At 53.8% G+C, this 27,467-nt stretch overlaps 1 protein-coding gene across 1 annotated transcript in view; it reads left to right on the forward strand.

Annotated features, from left to right (window-relative positions):
- The first annotated feature begins 5,053 nt into the window (after positions 1 to 5,053).
- Positions 5,054 to 27,467, forward strand: part of LOC101930973 (heterogeneous nuclear ribonucleoprotein C-like) — a 41,681-nt gene continuing 19,267 nt past the window's right edge. The window contains exons 1-2 of the mRNA XM_005309801.4: positions 5,054 to 5,235; positions 18,672 to 18,750. Coding sequence (XP_005309858.3) covers positions 5,199 to 5,235; positions 18,672 to 18,750 — 116 coding nt within the window. The 5' untranslated portion in view covers positions 5,054 to 5,198. The remainder of the gene's footprint in view (positions 5,236 to 18,671; positions 18,751 to 27,467) is intronic.

Raw genomic sequence — 27,467 nt, forward strand, 5'->3', positions numbered from 1 at the left:
CACCCGATCAGTGGCTCATTAATTCCACTGCTCTGCTTACACAGTTAACAATGCTTCCTAAAGTATCCCTCTGCCATGCAGCACTCGGGACAGACACAAGCACTTCAGAATAACACCAATCCAGAACAGAATTCATGAAGAGTCAGCCTTCTTCTTTATTACGCCTTCCCTTCCCCCTGCTTTCTAACTCATGTATTGCCTGTCCTCCCCAGTTCTCAAAGCTCCTATGGTCAGTCCTATGCATAACACTGTGCACACCCGTGGCTGTATTCAGTCAACATGCAGTAACAGGACCCTGCACTCTTTGATCTGAATGCTTAGGGCCGCCAGCTTACTCTACAGGATAATCAAAATGTCATGATGTTGTACCATTATGTTGTACGGTGCTGGTTAGTGCAGAGGTTCTCAAACTGTGCTCCACGGACCACCAGTGGTCTGCGAGCTGCATTCAGGTGGTCCACGGATAGTTCCCTTTAAGGTGCGCAGGAGTGGCTCCACTAATTAGGTGCCTGGACCCTGGAGAAGATGCACATGTAAGGTGAGGTGATGGTCTTGGGGGGAATAGAGGGTAGGTGGGAGGGGGCAGTTGGGTGAGAAGAGGGGGTGGGGGGGAATTTGGGACCTGCAGGGTTGCGGCGGCCAGAGAAAGCGGTGACTTTCCCCAGCTCCAGGGCTGCGGCTGCTGGGGAGAGACGGCCCTCCATCCCAGCTCCAGCTCGGGGGATACTGCGATGGGGGAGAGATCCCCCTCCTTCCCAACCCCAGCTCGGGGGCTCCCAAGGCGGGGAAGAGAGGGCACATCCATCACATTAGAGAGGTAAGATTACTGATATTAAAATGAGTTTTTTTTTAACCAAAGTGCTTTGTGACAGATATTAAACTGATAAGAACAGATATAACTTAGATAATATTTTTACTTCAAGGTCCCAGAGACACAGACAAGGTTTTCATCTCGAGGACAAAAGACCAAAAACATCAAGACACTTGATCACGGCCTTGGATAGGCCAAGAGACTACTGACACTTGATCTGAGCTCCGAGGAGCCGAGAAACATTCATATGCCCCTTCATGCTTCAGCCACCATTCCAGAGGACATGCTTCCAGGCTGATGATGCTCATTAAAAAAATAATGCGTTAATTAAATTTGTGACTGAACTTATTTGGGGAGAACTGTATGTCTCCTGTTCTGTTTTACCTGCATTCTGCCACATATTTCATGTTATAGCAGTCTGGGATGATGACCAAGCACATGTTCATTTTAAGAACACTTTCACAGCAGATTGACAAAACACAAAGGTCCAATGTGAGATTTCTAAGGATAGATACAGCACTCCACCCAAGGTTTAAGAATCTGAAGTGCCTTCCAAAATCTGAGAGGGATGAGGTGTGGAGCATGCTTTCAGATGTCTTAAAGGAGCAATACTCCGATGCGGAAACTACAGAACCAGAACCACCACAAAAGAAAATCAACCTTCCGCTGGTGGCATCTGACTCAGATGTTGAAAATGAACATGCGTCTATCCGCACTCGTTGGATTGTTATTGAGCAGAACCCGTCATCAGCATGGACGCATGTTCTCTGGAATGGTGGTTGAAGCATGAAGGGACATATGAATATTTAGCACATCTGGCACATAAATATCTTGCAATGCCGGCTACAACAGTGCCTTGAGAACGCCTGTTCTCACTTTCAGGTGACATTGGAAACAAGATGTGGGCAGCGTTATCTCCTGCAAATTGTAACCAAACTTGTTTGTCTGAGCGACTGGCTGAAGTAGGACTGAGTGGACATGTATTCTGTGTTGTAACTGAAATCAATATATTTGAAAATGTAGAAAACATCCAAAATATTTAAATAAATGGTATTCTATTATTGCTTAACAGTGCGATTAATCGCAATTAATTTTTTTAATCGCTTGACGGCTAGGGTGACCAGATGTCCTGATTTTACAGGGACAGTCCCGACTTTTGGGTCTTTTACTTATATAGGCTCCTATTACCCCCCCTACCCCCATCCCGATTTTTCACATTTGCTGTCTGGTCACCCTATTGACAGCCCTAATTTAAATAGGTGGATTTAATGCTGGGGAAAGGTGCTGCATTACCCACAGGAGAGGTACAGCATGGGCAGGGATAGGACAAGGTTCCTTGCCCAGTCTGACAAACTGCCCCAGCCAGAATCAGATGCCCCTTCAGAACCAGAGGGGAGCTCTGTCTCCACGGCCCACTTGTACCCCAGCTTATCTGCGAAGGGCTGTGTGTGTGTGTGTGAGAGAGCGTGTGTGTCTGCCAGAGCTGCTGTGTGAGTGGCTGTTGGTGTTTTGTGAGTGAGTTGCTGTCTGTGGATGTTTTGGGATATGTGTCTCAGCATGGCAGATTTCCCCGCTTCACTAGCTACAGTAACTTTTTAGTCCAATTGAAGAGCAATTTGTCCGCATTTGTAGCAGGTTGCAGTCGGAGGCCAGCTAGGGTGACCAGATAGCAAGTGTGAAAAATCGGGACGGGGGGTGGGGGGGAGTAATAGGAGCCCATATAAAAAAAAGCCCCAAATATCAGGACTGTCCCTATAAAAATCGGGACATCTGGTCACCCTAAGGCCAGCAGGCCTAGTGGGCAGGCCGTGGCTCATCAGTGCTTCCGCCCCCAGAGACCTGGCAGGGGTGGTCGACTCACCGAGGATGGACTCAAGCAGCAGCTTGTCAATTCCCAGTGCTCCAGAGTTCTCCCAGACGGACGAGGGGTGGAGGGACAGTAGGGCAGCGTTTTTCAAAGTTTGGGTGGTGACCCAGTACTAGGACACGGCATGTAAGGCACTGGGTCGCCTTGCTCAGCACCCAGGGACGTTAAAAGTCCCATTGGCAGTGCGGCCCAGCTCCAGTACCGTGCTGCACCCCAGAAGCGGTCAGCAGCGGGTCCGGCTTCTAGGCAGGGGGCCCACAGGGCTCCACGCGCTGCCCCTGCCCTGAGCACCGGCTCTGCAATCCCATTAGCTTGCGCACCTTCACCTAGGAGCCAGACCTGCTGCTGGCTGTGGGAAGCCTGCCTCTGCACCCCGGCTGCGCCGCTGACCGGGAGCCGCCGGAGGTAATCCGCACCCCAACCCCATGCCCCAATCTCCTGCCCCAGGCCCCCCAAAACCCCTTCCTGCACCTCAAACCCCTCATCCCCAGCCCCACCCGAGCCTGCACCCCCAGCCCTGACCCCCTCCTGCATCCCAACCCCCTCCCCCAACCCTGAGCCCCTCCCACATCCCAACCCCCTCATCCCCAGCTCTGTTGGGTCACGGGCATTAACAATTTTCTTCAACTGGGTCCCCAGAAAAAAGTTTGAAAAATCACTGCAGTAGGGGGACCCATTTATCCTGCTCCAGTGAGTCCCTGTCCAGTGCCCAAGGGGGAGAGATGTGCAGTGTCTCGGTCCCCTCTTCCTGGTGCACCTGACCAGCCTCTCCTGGGCCACTTCCTGCCCCCTGCTCGCTTCGGTTTGGGGCCTGCGAGGTCCCGGTCAGCCTCAGCAGTTCAGCCCTCTAACTAAGCACTGCCCAGCGCTCGCCCCAGTATCCCTGGGTCAGGCCCCTGCCCTGCCAGCTGGGCCTTACCCCTCTCCAGTGGCCCACTTGGTCCCAGAAGCTGTCCCTGACTTCCAGCCGTTGGACAGCCTCCCTGGTAGCCTGGCAGCGCCCCACTTCAAGCACATCCCCCACTTGGGGCTTGCTGTGCAGCGTGCCAGGGCCCCCTTGGCCCAGTCTGGCTCCTTCCCTCCCTAGGCCCCCGCAAAGCCCATCGGTCTCCCCAACTCCCACCCACTCCCAGCCCCACTTCTCTTCCTTCCATGCCCACCCCACAGCCCCCCTTCCTTCCATGCCCGCCCCACACCCCCCTTCTCTTCCTTCCATGCCCGTCCCACACCCCAAGCCCCCTTCTCTTCCTTCCATACCCGCCCCACACCCCCCTTCTCTTCCTTCCATGCCCACCCCACACCTCAAGCCCCCTTCTCTTCCTTCCATGCCCACCCCAAACCCCCAGCCCCCCTCTTCCTTCCATGCCTGCCCCACGCCCCCAGCCCCCTTCTCTTCCTTCCATGTCCGCCCCACGCGCCCTTCTCTTCCTTCCATGCCCGTCCCACGCCCCCCTTCTCTTCCTTCCATACCAGCCCCACGCCCCCCCTTCCTTCCATGCCCACCCCATGCCCCACACCCCCTTCTCTTCCTTCCATGCCCGCCCCACACCCCAAGCCCCCTTCTCTTCCTTCCATGTCCACCCCAATCCCCCAGCCCCCCTTCTCTTCCTTCCATGCCTGCCCCATGCCCCCCTTCTCTTCCTTCTATGCCTGCCCCACACCCCTTCTCTTCCATCCATGCCCGCCCCCAGCCCCCTTCTCTTCCTTCCATGCGCGCCCCACATCTCCAGCCCCCCTTCTCTTCCTTCCATACCAGCCCCACGCCCCCTTCCTTCCATGCCCACCCCATGCCCCCTTCTCTTCCTTCCATGCCCGCCCCACAGCCCCAGCCCCCCTTCTCTTCCTTCGATGCCCACCCCACAGCCCCAGCCCCCCTTCTCTTCCTTCCATGCCCACCCCACAGCCCCAGCCCCCCTTCTCTTCCTTCCATGCCCACCCCACGCCCCCAGCCCCCTTCTCTTCCTTCCATGCCTGCCCCACATCTCCAGCCCCCCACTTCCTTCCATGCCCGCCCCACGCCCCCTTCTCTTCCTGCCATGCCCGCCCCAACGCCCCCCGTCTGGCCTTGGAGGGCCCGCGGGGTTGCAGGGCCAGCCAGGCAGCCTCTCTGGGTGCGCATAACCCGCCCCGGCCGGGAAGCGCTGCCCCCGCCTGCTACAGGCCCGTTGCCCGGCGTGGGAGTTTTGCCACTAGCTCCAGTGGGGACAGGATCGGGCCCGCCTGGAGCCGGGCCGCGGCCCCGAACCCCCAACCCCGGCCACTGCGCTGAGCTCATGGTACAGAAATACACCCCCCCCCCGCCTCGGAGATGGTTTGCGTCGCGCGTAGCCCTCCCCCCCTCCCCACTCGAGGAGATGGTACGTTCCGCCGACCAGCCCTTCCGACGTCCGTTGGCGCTGGGGCAGGAGCTGCTGGCGAGCGGGGCGCGCGCGAGTGGTGCCGCGAGCCGAGCCGAGCCGAGCCCCCAGCTGCAGCGGGCCGAGCCCTGCGTCCGGCTGGCCCCGGCCCCGCCCGGGGGGCATGACTCTGTTCGGCAGCGAGGACGGGTGCTGGAGATGTGAGTACGGCTCGGCCCGGCCCGGCTGGGTCGCGGGGCGGGGGGGCGCTGCTGGCGCAGGAAGGCGGGGACCGGCGGGCGAGCGAGGCCGCGCAGCGGGGCTACGGCGCGGGGACGGCCGGTCCCCAAGCCGAAGGGAGGTGCCTCCCTTCCCCCGCCGGGGCCGGGTTCCGCCGCGCTCTCGGGGCGGCCGTGGGAGGCCGCTGGGCCCGGGGAAGGCCCGAGGGGAGGCTGGGCCCCGGGTCTAGTGGCGCTTGGTTGCTCCCCGTCTAGCCGGGGGGGGGTCGGGCGGCCGGGGCAGGGCGGCCGGGGCAGGGCGGCCGGCCGGAGCTGCGGGATCGCTCCCGGCTTTGGTCTCGGGTCAGAAGGAGCGTTAGCTGCCGTTCAGCGGGGCCGGGCCGTCTCGGGGAGCCGCGATAGCAGCCTCGGGCTCGGCCTCCAGGGGTGCCCGGATCCGCGGAGTCCCAGGGCAGAATCCCCCAAGGAGGCCGAGGAGGCACGTCCGGGATTGAGACCCCGAGACAGGAGATGCTCTGGGAGAAACCGGGGAATTAAGGAGCAGCAAGTCCCAGCACTGCGGGGTGTCCCCAGGAGAGCTGCAGGAATCCAGTGGCTGAACTGCTAGTAAAACGTGCCATCTCTCCCCTGGAGGACTGACGGGGAGCCAGTGTTGTGCCTGGAAAAGATGGTGGGGCCATTTTGGGAATGGCAAAGCAGTGAGCCTTTCTTCTGTAACTGGTTGAAATCAGAATTAAAATAGAATGGTAAAGCGCCTACATTAACACGAGATGATGGGGCTAAATCTGCATGGCGTCCGCCAAGGAATATCCTGCCTCTGCATCCTATTAGAATTCAACAAAAAGGAGAACAGCTGACGTGGTTTATTTGGAGTTTTTAAAAGCTTTTGACAAAGTCCTTCATGACAGGAAACTCGCGAAACTGGAGTCCAAAATAAGGAATTAACATGGATCAAAAACTGGCTGAGTGACAGAAAAACAACGAGCAGGATTATTTTCAACATGGCAAAAGGTTAACAAGGTTCTGTACTATGACCACAGTTTTTAATATATTAACCAATGATCTGGAAAAGGAGGTGAGGTAGCAAAAATTTGCAGGTGACACAGGATCATTTAGAACAGGAGGACTTGTGGCACCTTAGAGACTAACACATTGATTGGAGCATAAGCTTTCATGGGCTACAGCCCACTTCATTGGATGCATAGAATGGAACATATAGTAAGAAATATATATACACATACAGAGAACATGAAAAGGTGGAAATAGCCATACCAACTGTAAGAGGCTAATTAATTAAGATGAGGTTAGTCATTTAGGTTAGTTAAGACTAGAGAAGACCATGAGGAACTTCAGAGGGACCCAGTTAAGCTAGGTGAATGGGCAGCATGGTGGGAAGTGATATTCCATATTGAGAAATGCAAGGCAATGCACATGGGAAGAAATAATTTGACCTACTCCTACACCTTGTTGTGTTCTAAATTAACTGTAACGACTCAAGAAAAAGTCCCGGATGTCACTCACTGAAAGTTGGCAGCAGTAGTCAAAAAACCAAAATGTTAGAGTGCTTAAAGAACTGAATGGGTAATAATAAAAATATTATAACGCCATTTTATAAATCAATGGTCTGGCTTCACCAGCAATACTGTATTCAGTTCTGGCCACTTCATCTCCAGAAGGATATAGCAATAATTGATGGGTTTCAAAGATGGGTGACAAAAATAATTGGTGAGGGAAGACTTCTGTATGTGGCAAGATTGAAGAGATGGGGTCTGTTTAGTTTAGGGAGGGCCTGTGTGGAAGTATACAAAGCCTCAAGGAATACAAAATAATGAGTGGTCTAGAGCAGTGGTCTCCAAACTTTTTTGATCGTGCACCCCTATCAGTAAAACATTTTTGAGCACACACCCCCTGCTCTACCATTTTTGCCAAAGCAAAAAAAAAAATAGTCCTCCTCCTGCCGTGCACCCCCAAGGATCCTCTTGCACACCCCACTTTGGAGACCACTGGTCTAGAGAAGGGAGATCAGGAACTCCTGTTCACCCTCTCCGATTACTAGAACAAAGGGATGGTCAAATTGAAAGACAGCAAATGTAAAACTGTTAAAAGGAAATTCATTATACAAAGCATAATTCAGCTGTGGAACTCGCTGTCACAAAATATTGATGAAGCCAAGGGTCTAAGACAGAATGGACATTTATATTGATAATGAGGACATCTATAGCTCCTTCAGAAAGGATATTAACACCGATATTTTTAGATAGAATGTGAACACTCCTTCAGGGTACAAGCCAACTATGAAAGGATCTTGGGAAGACCCTTCCCCTAGGGGCAGGTTATTCCATTATTGTCCACTAGGGTTTCTTGCACATCCTTCTGAAACGTGATGCTGGCCACTGTCCAAGGATGGATCTCTGAGGCTCTGATCTGGTGTGGGAATTCCTACATTCTGTTGATTGATGGTCTCTTGGAGTTTGCAGGCTGTTTGACAGTAGCTTAGACTGAAGCCCTATCTGAACTAGCATAAAGCAATGTTAGTGACACTATTGCAGAGGCACTCGTACTACAGTGATGGGGGTCATAGAATCATAGAATATCAGGGTTGGAAGGGACCTCAGGAGGTCATCTAGTCCCACCCCCTGCTCAAAGCAGGACCAACACCAACTAAATCATCCCAGCCAGGGCTTTGTCAAGCCAGGCCTTAACCTCTAAGGATGGAGATTCCACCACCTCCCTAGGGAACCCATTCCAGTGCTTCACCACCCTCCTAGTGAAATCGTTTTTCCTAATATCCAACCTAGACCTCCCCCACTGCAACTTGAGACCATTGCTCCTTGTTCTGTCATCTGCCACCACTGAGAACAGCCTAGCTCCATCCTCTTTGGAACCCCCTTTCAGGTAGTTGAAAGCAGCTATCAAATCCCCCCCTCATTCTTCTCTTCTGGAGACTAAACAATCCCAGTTCCCTCAGCCTCTCCTTATAAGTCATGTGCCCCAGCCCCCTGATCATTTTCATTGCCCTCCACTGGACTCTCTCCAATTTGTCCATATCTTTTCTGTAGTGGGGGCCCCAAAACTGGACGCAATACTCCAGATGTGGCCTCATCAGTGCCGAATAGAGGGGAATAATAATAGTCACATAAGTACTTTAGATAGAGAACATGGTTTGTTGTCTTGCTGGTTCTTACAAAAGCTCATCAAGACTACATTTGACAGAACCATTCTGTAGTGTCATCACACAGTACACCCTACAGCCAGGGTTGTGCCAGCACATTATGGGGCTCCGGAGCACCTCCTCCGTAGTGGCCAGCTGGAAGCTGGAGTTTTGGGATAAATCCTAAATGTAAGGCACTGCCTCATTGTGGGATGGAGTTAGGAGGACTGGCTAAAGTAGTGCAGCTGCATGACTTGTGGCTTCCCAACCACAGTGGGGAGAAATTGTTGTAAGCTACACAGGTTCAACTGGGCTAAAGACCCCATCCTTTCCCCTCTTGCAACCTGGGCTTGCAAAATGATGGGGACAGTTTCTGTGTCTGCACTCTGTGTTCTTTCCATATGGTGGTTTGGTGCAAAACCTTTTCACTTGATATTATTTGAAGTACTGGTGCAGGCTGGTCTAGGTCAACCCGTAAGTAAAACCCCTCCCCATCAACTAAAGGGGAGAAATCACAAAGTCCAGGCTCCAGTTGATTACAGGGGACAACAAAGGAGAAAACAGGAATGGGAGTGAGGTCAAAGTTTGAAAATCAGGGAACCATAGTGGGACACCAAGCAGAGAATCTCGGAAAGCGCTCCCGCCCCCCTCCTCCCCCCCCCCCCAAGGAATCAGAGGACACGGCCCAGAGGAATTCTACATAAAGATATGAACGAGGGACTGGAAATGGGCCCCACCATAGCAGATCTCTCTCTCTCACACGCACACACAGTAGCTTCCTTCTCGTGGAGTGATGGATGGAAACTGACCAATGCCAGGAGGAAGGGAGCCACGGATAATCTTGATAGAGTTCCAAAGGCTGGCTTCTATTATAATTATTTAGTTCAAGATCCAGCAGGCTCCAGCATGCTGCTTGGGACACTGCGCCCTCACATACCCCAGAAATGTAGGCTGTGCTCTCACAAAACAGGCCCAAAGATCAGTAGCATGGCAGCCCTGGGGTGCATTGTGCTCAGGAGTGCCAAGCCAGGCAGGCCTAGTTTGGGGTTCGTTCTTCCTTTCACAGATGGATTCGAGAAGCTATTTTAATTGGCAAGGCATCAACAGTAAAAAGCGCCCCTCCTTCCATTTCTTCTCCAGCAAGTGGGGTGGCATGATCCTAGCTGGACTGCAGCATCACCAGGGCCAGGTGGCGGGGAGAGGATCTTAGTCTCTGTCCCTTCTTGGGAGGCAGCAATGCTCAGATGGGTCAGGAATAGAGACTTCTTAGGCTCTAGTCACTCCCTGGAGCCAGGTCTCGCTCCCAACTCTGTCCAAGCTCTGGGAGTGGGTAGCTATGCCCATCCACTGGCCTTGCACTGGGTGGATGTTGCTAGCACCTCAGCTAGGGTCTGGCCTTGTAGGGGACTCCCTGCCCAGCAGGGTGAAAGCCTGTTTCCATCATCTGGGAGCAATGCAGTTTGAAAGCCCCAGTGTGGTCAGGGATTCAGTTAGCTGTGATTGCACATGGGGGCCTGTGGGGAAGCTGCAGGGTGGAGGTTTCGCTCCACATGTGGTCAGCCAGAGATGGAAGGTAAGCAGAGAAATCACTGAAGGCTCCAAGAGGATGAAAACATGGTTTCCTGGGAGACCTCCTAGGGGTCTCTACAGAGGGAGCTCTCAGCTTGGAGCTCCTTGAGGGTTTCTTGTCTTCAGTATTTATCATATTGGCTTCTACAAACCCTCGTACAAATCCAGGAATTCAACGACCTGCCACTTCCCTTCAGTCTCTTCCACTTGCACCCCAAGTCACCCATTAGATCCATATGACCATCCACCCTTTGCCTCTGTAAATCTGCCTCCCACTTCTGCTGGTCTGCATGGCTCCTCAGTATCCTGATCGTCTCAGTACCTGACTGTCACCCACCCCATGGCCCCACCCTATCACCTCAGTACTTCACTACTACCCCCCCCCCCGATAGCCCCATCACCTCAGTACCTGACTGCCACCTGCCCCATGGCCCCACCCTATCACCTCAGTACTTCACTACTACCCCCCCCCCCCCAATAGCCCCATCACCTCAGTACCTGACTGCCACCTGCCCCATGGCACCTCAGTGCCCCCCAATTACCTCAGTATACTGACACCCACCCCATGACCCTCCGTGCCCCCCTATTACCTCAGTACCTGACTGTCACCCGCCCCATGGCCCTTCAGTGCCCCCATCACCTCAGTATCTGACTGCCACCCACCCCATGACCCTCCGTGCCCTCCAATTATCTCAGTACCTGACTGCCACCCACCCCATGGCCCTTCACTGCCCCCATCACCTCAGTATCTGACTGCCACCCACCCCATGACCCTCAGTGACCCCCCAATACTTCAGTACCTGACTGCCACCTGCCTCATGATCCTCAGTACCTGAGTGCCACCTGCCCCATGGCCCCTCAGTGCCCCCCATCACCTCAGTAACTGAGTGCCACCCGCCTCATGGCCCCACCCCATCACCTCAGTACTTCACTACTATCCCCCTGATAGCTCCACCCCCATCACCTCAGTACCTGATTCCACCCACCCCATGGCCACACCCCCATCACCTCAGTACCTGACTGCTAACTGCCCCATGACCCCTCAGTGCCCCCCAATTACCTCAGTACCTGACTGCCACCCGCCCCATGGCCCTACCTCCATCACCTGAGTACCTGAGTATCACCTGTCCCATGGCTCCTCAGCTCCATGCCTCTTGCCGAGGTGGTTTTATTTTGCCGGCAAAGCAAAGGAGTTTTGTTCGCGGAAAGAGCATTGTAGTGTGTGCAGTTTTGTTGATGAAATCTGACTTTTGTTGACAAAAGTCTGTAGTGTAGACGGGGCCTTAGTGTTGCTGATGTGCCTGCATGGAATTGTTACTGTGAAATCCAAAATCACTCCCATTGTCCACCTCAATGCCAGCAGAAGTCACACCAGACAGTCCTTGGCTTCTTCGCTAGTCGCCTGTTATGTTGGTGAGATTTTGTTTTTATGCGTGATATGGACACTTCCCCACTGGGAACTAGACCCACAACTCAGAGACCAGTGAGTAGCATCAGCGGTTTGGTCTCCACCAAGCTATGCTGCAGTTCAAGTAGGCAACAATAGTGTTTGGAAGTCCTGGACAACTAGAGCATTATCTGGTTGACAGGATACAGTAAAAGTTGTACTAATCTTCAAAAAAGGAAGCAGGGCTGATCCTGGCAATTCCTGCCTTGGAAGTCTAATTTCTAACCCTAGTAAAATAATAGAACAAATATTAAAAGCAAAAAGAAAGCACTAACGCTTTGGAGGATAAAGGCACTATGAGCAATAACGAGAACAGGTTTAAAAAGACGGGTTCTAGCCAAAAAAATCTTGCTCATGCTTTTCGACAAAATTGGATATATTTAGAGATTAGTAAAGTATTTGCCACAGTGACTCACAAAACTCTTAAAATTGATTCAGATTGGCTTTGATATGGATATTACATGGACTAAAAAATTATTATGAAACCCTAAACAAAGGGCATTGAAAAGGAGCAGTTGAAATTGCAGGTGGAGAGGTGGGGATCCAGGTGGATAGGGGTTGGAAGAAGGTAAACGTCATATTAGTGAAACATGCCAGAGTCTGCCAGTCAATGGGATAGAGTAAGATGCTATTCAACAGAAGAGTGGTTGAATCTGGCCTTAAATTTGCAGATGACACTAAATTGGGATAGTTGCCTACAGCAGAGAGGATAGAAATAATACCGGTGAATTGAGAGAAACTGGAAATATGAGCAGAAAATAAAATGCGATTCCTCTTGGAATAAAATGCACAGTGATTTGGGGACAATATCATCCGAATTACAGATTTTCAAGGGAAGAGTGAAACCTGGAGGGCAGTGATGCTGAAAGAGACTGACAGATGACAGTAAAGGGCAAATTAAACATGGATGTGCAGTGTGATGTGGCAACAATGCTCTTTTGGACAGAGACCTCACATCGCAGACAAGGCATGAATAGTCCCGATCTGCGTGAGGCACCTGCAATAGTGTGTTCGGTTCTGGACACCTCGTTCCCAGAAGAGAGAGTGAAACTGGAAGGGATTCAGAGAAGAGCAGCAGAATGATGAGACAGACTGGTCGTAGAGGAGCTGAATAGATAGCACGGCTAAGGTGGGGACATGACAACAGCCTGCAACTGTGGAGCTTGTAAACACCAAGAAGGAGGAAGAATTATTGGCTGGTACAAGGCGGTGCAGATAGGAGCAGTGGGATGGAGTGATAATGTGTAGTGCAGGTTTCCTAGTGCTGGAAGGAACCTATTGCTTGGGCACAATTCAAGCTAGATGGGACAAAGCCCTGGAGAATATACTCTAGGGGACGATCCTGCACTGGCAGGGAAAGGGGCTGGATGACCCAGGAAACGGGCCTGAACCAAACACTCCAAACCTTGGATCCAGATCCCTGTTTCCACATCTGGCCCTTCCTCCTGTGCTGAGTCTAGCACCCAGAACTTTGGCTATGAATCTCGTATCTTGGGGCCATCCGTGTTTCTTATTATTCTGAGGCATAAAGGCCATCTCAGACACCCAGTCCCCACCCCAACACTTTATTGCCTTGCTGCTGTTATGTATGTTACCGTGTTGCCTAGAGGCCCAGAGGCGCTATTGCTGTCAAGACACATAGTGGGACGCAGTCCTTGCCCCAAAAAGCATACAGTCTAAATAGACAAGGTAGAGGGGCCATGGCTTGCCAAAGGTGACAAAGATCTGGGAATAGAACCTAATTCTCTGGAATCCCAATCCAGTGCTCTACCCATTAGACCACACTGCCTGCCAGCATGGCCTTGCTGGAGTGAGAGTCTGGGAGCAGCATCACTGCAAAGCAGTGGCAATGTGAAAGGTCTCCCAAGTACGCAGGCACATGAGTGGGGATATCTTGGGATGGTTTCCCTCCTGCACCCCATTCCTTCTTAGCCGTGCCAGGCCATCTCTGCAGAGTCTGTCGCAGCTGAGGCATCTGTTGTTTGCCTGGGAACACCTATCAGCATTTCATGAATACTAATTCAGCTGGTACTTGGGCTCCGTGAGAAGTGTTCCAGAAGATGGGGGCCCCGGGGATTACTGCTAACAAGAGGAGACTGTGTTCATTGCACAGGTGATGATGTGCAGACGTGTAACAGGTGCAAATGGAGCGCCGTGGAGAGAGGAGGGGCTGTCGGAGCAGTCCAGACCCTTCCAAGGCACTGGCAACCAACATACTAGTGGAGTCCTAATGGTTACTAAAGACTCGCTGTCAAGATAAAGAACTGGCAGCAACAGGAAGTGCATCTGCTTGGCTGGGATGCTGCCTGGAATTCCACAGCTCTGTGTCCTGTCCCAGCACGTACTGGGTGTTGTATGGGCCCATCTCAGCCATTCCTGAATCCTGCTCTGGATCTCTGTGTGGGGCAGAGTAATGGTGGCGCCAGGATGATCTGCGGTTGCATGGCGTACCGGCACTACTCTTTGGATGCAGCAGCAAAGATACTCGGGTGATGAGTGCAGTCGGTACCAAGATAGATTTCCAGTCCGTGTGCTGGGATGTGCAAACGTGGACGGAAAGCAGGAGCTGCGCCGATGGGAATGGTGAGCTCTTAGTCTGGGCTTTTGCTCCTACTGCATGTAACTCCCGCAGGTCTGTATGCACAAAGCATACCCCTGGGGAGGCTCCTTCACTCATTCTCTCCACCGTGGGAAGGCAGAGGATCTTTCACCTCCATCCCCCATACTATTTCCTGTCAGCTCTGAGCTTCTGCACCCCTGACATTGAGCTCTGAGACTCCCCAGCACTGATTGGGGCTGGCACATGGGGTAGGGAACAGCGATGGTCCATGGCAGCTTTAACTCTGGTGTTGGGATCGGTGGATAATGGTCTTGCTTGAAAGGTTGTTGCATCCTCTCCAAGCTGCACTGGACCCTAGTTCCCCCTTTGGCAGGACCATCACTAAAGGGGCTTTCCTTCTACTGGGCTGGGAGAACATTAGTGTCCTGCACTGAAAGGCAGCAGGTATCAGCTGTTTGTGACGTCCAGCTGAGTGACATCTTGCCAGACTGGCTTGGCCTTGTATTCTTCTGCAAATTTTGTTTCCAGACAGCGTTCTGGACCCATTCAGCACAGTTCACACTTAGCTGTAGGCACACCAGGCAGGGGTGGTTTGCTCCGCTAGTGACACTGGATGCAGACAGGGTTAATGCACCGTGTTCTCTACCTGGGCTGACCCGTGCAGTTCTTAAGCCAGGTCAAAACATTCTCTGTCCTGATCCAGCGCAACTTCACTGAACCTGGGCTCAAGCCCTCTGTGATTGGGGCCATATTATTATTGGGACTGCAGCATCGACTCTCCAGCCGAGAGCTGGTCCCCATTGTGCTGGCCTCGGTACATATACTAACAAAGAGACTGTCCCTGCCCCAAAGAGCTCACAGGCTAAGTAGACGGCGGAGGGGCAGCAGCTTGCTGAAGGTCACAAGGTAGGTCCGTGGTAGAGGCCTCCTAAGTCTCCCGCTAATGCCTTATCTACTGATCCGTGCTGCTGCTACTAAATACGAGGCTTGAATCCATGACCCTGAGATTAAGAGTTTCATGCTCACCCAGTGAAGCCACCAAGCAAGGATGGCATCGGTCGCAAGAAGTTATTTGCTGCCCTGGCAGTGGGCCCAGCAGCTGCTTCTAGTGGAGCAGATAGGGGCGGGCTCCTCCCATCTGTTCATTCACCGGGAGCAAAGAGAAGAGCATGGGCAGGATTCCTGTGCCCATCTGGAATGGACTTTGGATGCAGCTCCTGCCATGAGAAGAACCAGGACTGGATGTCAGTGGGCTACAAGGCCAAGCGCAGACCCTCACGTGGCTGTTTGCCTGCAGCAATAGAGGAACCTTACCTGTGGTTCTGGGACTATGTAACTTCTGCCCTTGGAAGCTGGGAATCCACATCTGCAGAGAGGCTGCCTCACACGGGGGTGCCCCAGTCTGTTGAAGGCCCTTTCTAAAGCAGGCCACCAGCCTGGGCCATGTCTGGCAGTGGCCAGGGTACCTCCTGGGGTAAGAAGAAAGGACTGAAATGAAGCTCTCGGAGTAAGTGCAAAGAAAGTGCATTTGTGCCAATGGGAACATAGGGCCCTGGGGTACACGGAGACTGAGACACGAGTAATTGATTCCCCAGGGGCAACATTTCTGATGTTCAGATTGCCGTGTCTTTCACTGTTCACCCACCGGGCTTTTTATAAACCGTCTGGAGACTCCAGAAACACAGCAGCTGCAAGCCCCGTGTGTTAAAGTTTAGCAACCTGCTAACGCTCGCTCGCTCCCCCTAGCTGTGTCAGTGACCATGGTGTAGGTGCTGACCATGGTGTAGGTGCTGGTGCCTCTCCCCTGGGAGGTTACAGGGACCACACCGGCAGGGGCACTGGCTCAGCCAGCCTGCAGACCAGTCACAGATTGCCATAGCTGCACCCCCTGCTCTGAAGCAGAGGGGAAGGGCCAGGCAGCTCCTCAGAGGGTAAATACTTTACCGTCCTAGCAGGGCTTTTGTGTGGCTAGCAGCACCCTGGCCTGGAGATGGCTTAATAACAAACGTTCCTCAAAGTCCCAGAATAGAGTCCATCAGCACAACGCAAAGCTTCTGCTCTGACCTCTTCAGCCAGGCTTGGAGCGCTTCTTTTGTCCCAAACTGCTCTGCACCAAGCAGCCACCCCTGGCCAAAACTCAGCTTTCTTCAACTCTCCCTCTCTTTGGCCTAGAGAGGTCAGCAGGCAAAGCCCCTCTGCTGCTCTCCTGGCCACCGCAGGTAGGACCTCCTGCCCTCTGCAGCTTCTGCCCTTACTTCCCCAGCAGCTCCCTCACCTCCCTTGGGTGAGAGAGATCAGTGGGTAACCAGCCTTCCCCTGCTGCTGTCGCTGTCTTTGTAAGACCCAGGTTCCTTCCCTTAAGCCCAGTTGGGCAGGAAGGGATCGGTCACAGGTGCACTGGACTTCTCTTCCCTCCCCTCCCCCCCCCCTTCTTAAAGGGGCCAGTCAGCCTGTGACAGCCATCAACTGTGGTGACAATGCAAATAATTACCTTGTGCCCTAAGGCTGTTAAACCCCTGGGACAGAGACCCCTCCCAGCCTCACCTCCTGTGAACTTCACCCCTGGAGGGCTGGAGGGCCGTCTTTGAAACAACATTTGTACAAAGAACAGGAGTACTTGTGGCACCTTAGAGACTAACAAATTTATTAGAGCATAAGCTTTCATGCATATAGCTATATGCATCCGAAGAAGTGGGCTGTAGCCCACGAAAGCTTATGCTCTAATAAATTTGTTAGTCTCTAAGGTGCCACAAGTACTCCTGTTCTTTTTGCGGATACAGACTAACACGGCTGCTACTCTGAAACCTGTCATTTGTACAAAGTGCTGCATATCCATCTGTGCTGATCCTCTCCACTTCATCCAGAAATGGTAAACGGGGAGGCTGGGCTGCCTCTTTGTTCAAGAGACCTTCAAAGAGAGCCCAGCCCTCTGCTGGAAGAAGTGCTGGCTCCCTGTGGGTAGGACTCAGGTGGCATCTTGGTGACAGGTAGGGTAACCGTACGTCCCGTTCTGGCCAGGACAGTCCCTTTTTTAAGCCCTGTCCCGATGGTCCTGACTTTTTTGGCAAAAGTGGGCATTTGTCCCGTTTGCTCTTGTCAGCTTGATCGGTTGGCAAGAGCAAACAGAACAAATGCTCACCTTCTAAAAAAAAGTGGGGTGTGGAGGAACGTGCTGGGGCAAGCAGTGATGCCAGCCCCGTGCAGGGCGGGGAGGCAGGGCTCAGGTGAGGGCATGCAGGTCGTGGGCAGGGGGAAGGCAGGGCGTGGGCGAGTAGTGATGCCAGCCCCAGCCTTGCGCAAACAGTGATGCCAGTCCCGCATGGGGGCTCAGGTGAATGGCTCAGGAAAGGCTTGCGCTAGCCCCACGTTGTGTCCCATTTTCCCTTTGGGAAATACAGTCACCCTAGACAGGGGGTGCTGTGACCGGCTTTTTGATGAGATCCTGATCACTTGTGGTCATCAAAGATCCCGTGCCATTGGGATGTGAGTGGTGTTACACTGGCCAAACTCTAGTGTGGATAATCTCATTCTGCCTCCTCCAGCCCCCCTGTCATTGCGCTTGGCTGTTGGTTTTCTCTTCACATCCCGACCTTACTGCTTGTGTCATCTGTCCAGCATCTAGCACAATGGGGTCCAGTTCCTGGACTGGGGTTCCTAGTTACTACCATAATATAGGGACTACCTCTAATAATGGGGCTCTGTCCAGGAACCTGTACCCCAGGCCTGACCAAGAGGGACCATGTACAGACAGGCCATCAGCCATGTTCTGTAACTGGGTTAAAGCCCTGCTCACGCAGAATGTGAGCATCAGGCATCACGGGAGGTTGTGGCAGTCATTGGAGGATCTGGAAAGGAGGGTGCTTAGGCGGTGTGGGTTAGTGGTGGTTACGGTGCCTTTGTATCTTCAGCATGTGGCAGTATTGTGTGTGGAGCGTTGCTCAGTGGTTGGAACCAGTGACTAGGAGTTGGGACTCCTGTATTCAACTCATGGCTCTGATGCTAGTTTGCTTTTAGGCTAATGTGTTCAGAAGTGGCCTCTGATTCTGGGTGCTTAATATGAGCCTGGTGTTCCGACGGTTCAGGCACCCTGAGCTCCAGTTGAAGTCACGGGTACTGTGAGTGCTCAGCTCCTCTGACAGTTGGCCCCACCTGATTTCAAGTCAGGCATCAAAAACTCTCCCCCGCCAATCAGAGGCTGTTTTTCAAAATGTGGCCTCTAATATCCCTGTGCCTCGGATCCCGTCAGTAAAATAGGGATCGTGATAGTGACTGGCCTGCTTGGGGGTGGGGGGATGAGGGAGTCCCTGTGAAGTGCTTGGAAGTGTGACGTGCTAGTGCCGCCCTGGAGGTCATTCAGTCAGTCACCAAAATCGCTCCCCTGGTTCTCGCTGCTTGTGGTTCAGTTCAGAGGGGGGGGGGGGGCTTGAAAACAATAAGAAGATTCCAAAAGTGCCTAAGGGAGTGAGGGCCCAGTTCTGCCAAGGCATTTAGGCATCTGAGCCCAACTGAAATCAGTGGAAGTTAGGCGCCTAGGTGGTCCCTGAGAGCCAATGGGTGTTGGCTGCCAGTTCCCTGAGGTGTTTTTGGAACCCCCACGTTAAGGCAATAGACGTCTGTTTCTTCTCGTATCCCCCTTCCTTTCTGTCCCCACTCCTAGCCCTGTCTCACTCCCCCTCTGTCTCTTCCCCTAGACTTGGACATGGCCAGAGAACCCAAGCCGAGCCGAGCCAGGCCTGGACAGAAGCGGCAGCATGGCGGCACCCTCTACCAGTGAGTCTGCGTGGCATGTTGTGGTCTGTTGGGGGTGGGTGTGCTTGCTTCTGGGCCTGGGGATTATCCTCAATAGTGTCGGAAGAGCCTCGGCGGGTCTCTCGTGAGACAAGACCTTTGCCCCGATGGTCTCTCTTCTCCCACCATCTCTCCTCTCCATATCCCATTTTCTTCTGCTCTTCACTCAGCCAGGTCCTGCTCCCTCCAGGTTCTCCTCCCATAGCCCACAGGGCCCCCTGCACCCCACCACAGTCCAACCCTTGGGTGGCAGGGCGTTCAACTCTCGCTCTCTGCTGGGCTCTGGATGACGTCTCTAGTCGAGCCACAGGTGACTCCCAGAATGCCTTGCGTCCCGATGGGGTGACCTGCTGATACGCCGTGATGGCTCTCAGCAATGGCACAAGGCCTGCTTTCATGGGAACTCAGCCTCATGTTTTCAAACCTCAGATAAAGTGTCCAAATTACCCATGATCCTCTACTACACCCACTGTATCGGCCTCGCTCTCTACTGGCCGGGGGTCTGAGTGACACAGACTCGCTTTGAGCTCACTGGGGAGCTGGTGCTTTGGGCACCTTCATGTCCCAGTAGGGGCGGATTCCTTGTGGATGGTTTCCTCGCGCCGTTCTCCCGGGGTGGGGGTGGGGGTGGTGGTTTCCTCGCACCGTTCTCCCTGCAGTGGTGGGGGGGGGGAGGGTTCCTCGCACCGTTCTCCCGGGGTGGGGGTGGGGGGGGTGGTTTCCTCGCACCGTTCTCCCTGCAGTGCGGGGGGGGGGGAGGGGAGGGTTCCTCGCACCGTTCTCCATAGCTGTCAGAAGGCTGCATCTCAATGGAAACTAGGAGCTCTAAAGGTTAATCTGCTTTAGACATAATATATTGAAATTCACAGTCCCAGCCCTGGAGATGTTGGTCCCTCTGAGGAAACTGCCAGGCTTGAACTGAGGAGCACTGGTGTTGCCAGACTGGCTTAGACCCAGGTCATAAGAACGGCCAGACTGGGTCAGACCGAAGGCCCATCCAGCCCAGCGTCCTGTCTTCCGACAGTGGCCAATGCCAGGTGCCCCGGAGGGAATGAACAGAACAGACAATCATCAAGTGATCCATTCCCTGTCGCCCGTTCCCAGCTTCTGGCAAACAGAGGCTAGGGACACCATCCCTGACCATCGTGGCTAATAGCCATTAATCCTCCATGAATTTACCTAGTCGTTTATTAAATACAGAAAGGATTTAAGTGGTTTCAAGTAGTAAAAGACAGAGCAAAGTAAGTCACCAAGCAAAATAAAATAAAATGCGCAAATCTATGTCTAATCAAACTGAATACAGATAATCTCACTCTCAGAGATGCTTCAGTAAGTTTTTTCCTCAGACTGGACACCTTCCAGGCCTGGGCACAATTCTTTCCCCTGGTACAGCTCTTGTTCCAGCTCAGGTGGTAGCTAGGGGATTCTTCATGATGGCTCCTCTCCCCTTTGTTCTGTTCCACCCTTTATATATCTTTTGCATAAGACGGGAGCCCTTTGTCCCTCTGGGTTTCCACCCCCTCCTTCTGAATGGAAAGACACCAGGTTAAAGATGGATTCCAGTTCAGGTGACATGATCACATGTCACTGCAAGACTTCATTACCCACTTGCCAGCACACACACATACAGGGAGACTCACAGGCAAAACAGAGCCATCTGCAGACAATTGTCCTGGTTAATGGGAGTCATCAAGATTCCAAACCACCATTAATGGCCCACACTTTGCATAATTACAATAGGCCCTCAGAGTTATACTTCATATTTCTAGTTTCAGATACATGAGTGGTACATTTATACAAATAGGATGATCACACTCAGTAGATTATAAGCTTTGTAATGATACCTTACAAGAGACCTTTTGCATGAAGCATATTTCAGTTACATTATATTCACACTTATTATCAGGTTTTTATAAAACCGTATAGGCTGCACAACGTCACATCTGTCAACTCCTCTGTCAACTCCTCTTTTTATAAGGGCTGAACTCAAATTCTGGATCCAGGCATCCTCGGGCAGTGGGTAATGAGTTGGGTCTGCTCATGAGCCAGTCCATCCTTCCCACATTAGCATGGAGGTGGCATAACAGAGCCCCTGGGGCAGGACGCGAAAGCACAGGCCTTGCCTTTTGCAACCATCACGGTTAAGTGGAGCCGTAAGGGAAGGAAGGCAGCCTGGCTCGACTCCCCTGCAAGGAGACAGGCGAGTTGGGCAGCCGCTGACCTTGCCGAGTAAAGGGCAGGAAGTCGGCACTCTCCCTGAGGAGCAGGGCTGGGCTCCGGGGAAGGTAGCGTGTGGAGCAGGAGGGACACTGCCAGCTGGTCAGAGCTTTGTCTTGCTAGAGAGCGCTTGTGCATTGAGCTAACTGTTCTGTCAGTTGCCATGGGGATGGTGTCGCAGCCTGCTGGGGTGAAGGCAAAGAGGGGACATCCCTGGCCACATGAGATCCATTGTTGCTGCTTGCCCCCCTCCCCCCCAGCTTATTGCTCAGCAGGCTGCGTCTGGGGCACCCCACTTTGGGGAGCACTGTCCTGCTCACAACATGGCTCAGTTATAGTGCACTACAGAGGCAGGTAACTCAGCAGTGCCTTGCACAGATGAGGAAACCGAGTCAGGGACTTGGCCAAGACCACAAATCAAGTCAGAGCCAAGGGTAGAATCCAGGCTCATGCCCCACCCAGTGGCTCATAATGCTGCATTTCAGTGGGGCAAGTTGTGGGGACCCAGACGGCTCTGCTGCTGAGTAATTGCCTTTCCTCTCCCACCTATGCAGGGCTCATCTCTGCAGCTGGTAAGCTCTTTGGAGCCGGGCCTGTACAGTACCTAGCGTGATGGGGCCCCAGTCTGACACAGGCCTGTAGATGCCATTGTTATACAGTACGTCAATCCTATCGCTGGCTACAGTTCTATACGGAGTGGTGTCCTTCCATATGAACGCACCCTCCCGTGCAGCTCTCCTGACATAGCCACTAGCCCACGCATGTTACCTCTCTGCTCTTAGGGAGCCTGGAGAAACATCCGGCTTGTTAGGAGCTCGGGAGCACTGCCTACACCTCCAGGCCTCTCACTGATTCATTATTCTGTATTGAGAGTCGCCCAGGACGCTTGCCATTTTCCCTCCAGGGAGACACAGGCCTGCCCCTGTTGTGCATCTTGTGAAGCATGTGGTGGTTTTACTGCTCTCTGGGGGTTAATGCTGTTGACAGCATGAAGCTGAATACTCTGCGGGGCGGGGGGAGGGGAAACACTGTTGCATTAGCCAGGAATCGAACCCAGGCCTCCTGTATGGCAGGTGAGACTTCTTCCACTGCAGGAACCGGCTGCCAGCAACCCCAGTGCTTAGCCAGGAGGATTGAGATACTGTAATCACAATTTTTGTCCAGCTCAGCTGCAGTGATGCTGCCGCTCCAACAGCAGGGCTAGGTTCTGGGGGAGGGGAGGGAGGGAACGATCCATTGGAAGGATCCTGCTTTGCTTGTGCTTTGTTCATTCTCAAGGATCCAGGCTGCTTGGGAAGTGGCTCGTGGTACAGCGAGCCCAGTGGGAAATGGCCCGGAGGCGTGCTTGAGGAGAGGCAGCTACTTTCGGGTTCTGCCCTGTTTTACTGCCAGCTTGACAAAGCAGTGTTGGGATTACAAAGAGCTCCATTGTCTGGGGAGAAGATTAGAGGGGGTGGAGTTTTAATTTTTTTTTTAATTGACAAAAATGATTTGGCTGCTGGTGCTTTACTGGGTGGCTGGTCTGGGAGGACTAGGCAGGGGCAACGGGGGATTTTCTGTACACTTCAAGCTTGCGCTCTGTTTGCTATCTCCAGCCAGCTGTGAGCTAGGACTGGATGCTGTAGGCGTGGATCTGAAGGACTGACTGTCCCTATAAGAACAGGCCAGAGAGAGAGATCCCCCGATGGAAACTTGGAAAACAAAAGGGCCTGAACAAAGAGTCCCGAAATAACTCCAGGTGCAAACAATAGCAGCAGTGGCAGTGTTGCCTGCATTCCTGGCGGCTGCTCTCCCCTCTGCTGCCAAAGAGCTGCTGCGCTGTGCCTTTAAAAGGAGGGCTGTTGCTATTGTTGTCTGTCGGACCAGCATGAACCATTCCTGAAACCCTCTAAAATACCACAGCCTCCTGCGACCTGAAATCCAGAACCAGCCACGTCCTCTGAGCAAGGCAGGAAGGGGAGCCAACCACTCCCTCCACCCAGGGTGCTTTTGGTTAACGCCCAGTGCTCATCAGCTATAGGGGAGAGATAGCTCAGAGGTTTGAGCATTGGCCTGCTAAACCCAGGGTTGTGAGTTCAATCCTTGAGGGGGCCACTTAGGGATCTGGGGCAAAATCAATACTTGGTCCTGCTAGTGAAGGCAGCAGGCTGGACTCAATGACCTTTTGGGGTCCATTCTAGTTCTTATGAGATAGTATATCTCCATACATTATTATTATTAGCAATCTGATCAGTGCTGCAGAGCTGTTGTACGTACCCCAGGCTGGGCTCTAGGGCTTTGGGTGATGGTCCTCAGGAAGTGGGGTTGATGATTCTCCCCTTGGAGTCAAAGCCAACCAGCTGGCCCCCACCCCAGGTCGTTAGGGACTGTTGGAGATGCTGTCTTCTGGGCAAGGTTGTCCCCACTTGTGGTGATCAGAGGTCCCCTTGACACTTTTCCTGGAAGTCTCGGGGTCCAGGCCAAATGCCAAGGTAATAACATCTGGCACTTACATCGCTGTTGTCACCCAAAGGTCTCAAAGCATTTGACAAGGATGAATATCGTCATTCCTCATTTTACAAGTGGGGAAACTGAGGCACAGAGCGAGGCCAGGATGAGCCTGCCCAGGTCACACAGCTAGTCTGGGACAGAGCAAAGAGCAGAACCCAGCCCCCTGGCCACCTAGTTTTGTCATTTAACCATGAGACCAGGAATGGGTAACGGGTAGCCAAGGGGCTGCAGCTGGCCCCTAGACATGTTGTTGGGCCCGCCAGCCGAGAGAAGAGGCAGCACCACCATCTCTGCCCGGAAGGAGGGAAGGGGTGAGAGGCTCTGCCAGCACTGAGCGGCAGACAGCGAAAGGAGGCAAGAAGTGACTTTTCCCACCGCCCTGAGCCCGCACCTGCTGGAGCCAGAGAGGGAGGCGGGTCCCAGCAGGCTTCCTGCGGGATGGCCCTGGTGGACAGTGCCCAGGGACAGTGGGGACCAGGGCAAAGGCAGGTTGGGGACCTGGCCTTGTCCCCCTTCCCGAAACCAGGGAGCTGAACACAGGCGGGCCGGCGCATGTGACGCCGCTGCGGGACTTGCTGCTCCGACGCGCTGCCCTGGGACAGCACGGCCCGCTTCCTCCTCGACCGCGACAGCCCGCCAAAGAGTGTGAGTGGAGTGTGTGGCTCTCTGCCCATCCCTGGGTCAGACCCTTCTTCCGCCTCGGCAGCGTCAGTAGAACGTGCTCGTCTTCACATCCCACCCTACAGCTCGGTGCCAGGTGCCGGGATCCCTGCAGCTGTCACTGGTAACGTTTTGTCTGGTCTCCCTCTCTCGGAGTCCTCCCAGCTCGTTACAGCTGTTCATGGAGCCAAGATCTGGCCCCAAACTCCGACCTCTTTTCATGCCATGAGCCCCGTGCACAACCTGGGCCTCCCTCCCCCTTGCGTCTGATGGCGCTGGAGCCCAGCAAGGTAGCGAAGAAAGGGTCCCAGGGGTTGGATGCCACTTCAGAGCACGCTCCTCTACGGCCAGAAACACCTGCTTTGTAGTGGAATCTCTCCGCGCTCTCTGTGGACTCTCCTTTCCCACTACGGGGGATGCTGGGAGGGGGGTCACATGTCAAATCTTCCTGCTGAAATATGGCTGTGCAGCTCATAGGGCTCGCCCCCACTCCTTCGCCTTGATTTTCAGCAGCAGCCAGAGGTGCTTGTTTCAAACGATATTTTGGATGCTGGGGAGAGGATGCCTTTGCACCGCCTGTGCTCAGGAGAGCCACTGGAGAGCCAAGCAGCAGAGCAGGGGCGGGGAGAGGGGATGGGTCAGTGCGGCGAGGGGATCCGTCGCTTACAAAGGTGTTGCAGAATGAATGAGCTACGGAGCCACTGTGTCAACTCTCCTGTCTTCCTCACCCCCCGAATGCCAGAATTCAAGATCCTGAGCTGAACGTCCCAGGATTTGGGGTTGTTCACCTGGGGGCTTGGGCTTGGTCTGTGGGGAGTTTGGATCTGGAACCACTCTCCTGCTGGGTGCAGCATAGTCAGGCTCTGACCCCACTCTTGTTCAAACGTTTCCCTCCCAAAGTACGCAGATGAGGGGGGCAGGGAGGGCGTTTCCCCTCCCACTGCTGGAAGCGCTTTGAAATATGGTTTGGAATTAAATTTTCAAGGAGGGGCAACAGGGCCTGAGGAGAGAACAGCTCAGTCTAATGGGGACTGGGACCAGGGGCAGAACGCCCTGGGCCCATAGGCCTGAGGCACGTGGTTGCAGAAACTGAAGAGGAGGCCTCCTCGGATTCCTGGCTGTGTTTTGTAGCCGTTGCTTGAATTCCTGTGTGTGTGTGTGTGTGTGTGTGTGCGCGCGCGCGCAATGGAAGGGGTCTTGTTTTGCTATGTGTGCGCTCACATGTTCCAAGATTCCTTGTTGGCTGGGGAATTCCAGCTCTCATTGGCCGCGTGTAGCATGTGGGCTAGAGTCCTTCCTGCACCCTGAAATAGCTGTTGGAGGCTTAACATATAGGAGAAAGGGAGATAAGCCCCTGGCACTATCCTGCTCTGACCTTGGAACACCGTGTCCTGGCTTCTCAAGCTTCCCCAATGCGTCGTGGTTGGGTGCGGGCGTTTCAGCAGCACTGTAGTGCAGAGGCTGCCTCTCCTGCCATACGGGGCCAGTGGCCTGTGTGACCAAGTGGGGATTTCCCCTTCTTACGTTGTATGTGAGTCTTATTACTGAGCCTATGTGAGTTTTACTGTTTTGCATGAATACGGTGCATGCCTCAGTTTCCCTGTGTGCTGCACCAATACCTCGGTGGTGGGAATAGGGGTGTGTGACTTTGGCTGAGACCTCTGGGGCAGGTGAGGCTGCTCCTGCTGCCTGTACGTATGCTATGACTGGTGCCCTTCGTAACCTGAGACCCAGGAGGGGGTGTGACCAGGTGACGACCAGGTGACTCTTTGCGGGAAGCAAGACAAAGACCAGGAGGAGGAGCAACGGGGGCGGGGGGGGTCAGAGGTCGGGTTGCTGGAAGCGGGCAGTCTGTTTGGGGCACTGGAAGAGGGAGAGTCCAGGGCATCTGGCCCAGGACTCCCCAAGATGGACGTGGCTGAAAGTCACCGATGTCTGTAATAGCAAGCTCTGTTCTACACTGTGCTCCTGTCGACTAATAAACCTTCTGTTTTACCGACTGGCTGAGAGTCACGTCTGACTGCGGAGTTGGGGTGTGGGGCTCTCTGGCTTCCCCAGGAGCCCTGCCCGGGCGGACTCGCTGCGGGAAGTGCACGGCGTGGAATGGATGCTGAATGCTCCGAGGTCAGACCCAGGAAGGTCGAAGCTGTGTGAGCTTCTTGCCCTGGCGACAGTCCTCTCAGAGAGAGGAGGCTCCCCCAGAGTCCGGACTGGCTTCGTCTGGAGCAGTTCCAGAGCATCGCCCAGTGACTCAGTGACAGTCTGTCCCTGGAAGCCGTCAATGGGTGACACGGCCCACGAAGGATCAGGGATCCTGGATATCCAGTTGGGATTTCAGCCATAAAAATAGTTCCTTGTGTACTGCTCCTAAAACCAGCTCCCAGACCCTGTGACCACAGACTTCTAATAGACTCATAGTAATTAGAGATGAGAAAATTCTTAGCTCACCGGTGCCACCTGTCTGCAGCCAGTACCTGTTTTAAAGATGGGGAAACTGAGGCACGGTGCTCTTTCCAGGATCACTGATTGAGTCAGTGGCAGAGGTAGGACTCACCTCCCCCCTCTCATGGCCTAGTAGGTAGGGGGAGAGAGACTGGGACTGAGCCCCACCTCTGCCCCTGACCTGGTGCGTCACTTCCTCTCTCTGTGCCTTTGTTTTCCCCTCCTTTCTGTCTTGTCTAGTCTGTCAGCTCTTTGGCTCTTGCAATCTGTTTGTACAGTGCCATGCACCATGGAGCCCTGACCTCAGCTGCGATACTGTGATAGAAATGAAATAATCGAACCAGACAACAGGAGCATTATGATCCCCAGTTTACAGATTCGGAGCTAGCCACAGTGCCATTAAGTGACTCGCCCAAGGTCACACCGGGATTCTGTGGCACAGACAGGAATTGAACCCGCTCTCCTGAGTTCCAGGGGCCCACCAGGCTAATTCTGGTGGATGGGTGGCGTAGCGCGAGGGTCCCTGTGTCCTTCAGCAGTGCAGCATGTGTGTTCTGAGGGTGCTAACTCACGGCTAAGGCTACGTTTTAGTCACACGTATTTTTAATAAAAGTCGTGGACAGGTCACGGGCATAAAAAAAAATTCATTGCCTGTGACCTGTCCATGACTTTTACTATATACCCCTGACTAAAACTTGGTGCTCGCTGCGGGTGCTGGGGGGGGCGGCAGCGGCACATGGCCCGGGACCCCTACTGGTGCTGGGGGAGGGGGCAGCGACACGTGGCCCGGGACCCCCAGTGGTGCTGGGGGAGGGAGGGCGGGCAGCAGCGCGTGGCCTGGGGCTGGCGCTGGGGGAGGGAGGGCGGGCGGTGGCACACGGCCCGGGACC

The sequence above is a fragment of the Chrysemys picta genome, chromosome 14 (assembly GCF_011386835.1).
Source record: "Chrysemys picta bellii isolate R12L10 chromosome 14, ASM1138683v2, whole genome shotgun sequence".
Taxonomy (NCBI): Eukaryota; Metazoa; Chordata; order Testudines; family Emydidae; genus Chrysemys; species Chrysemys picta.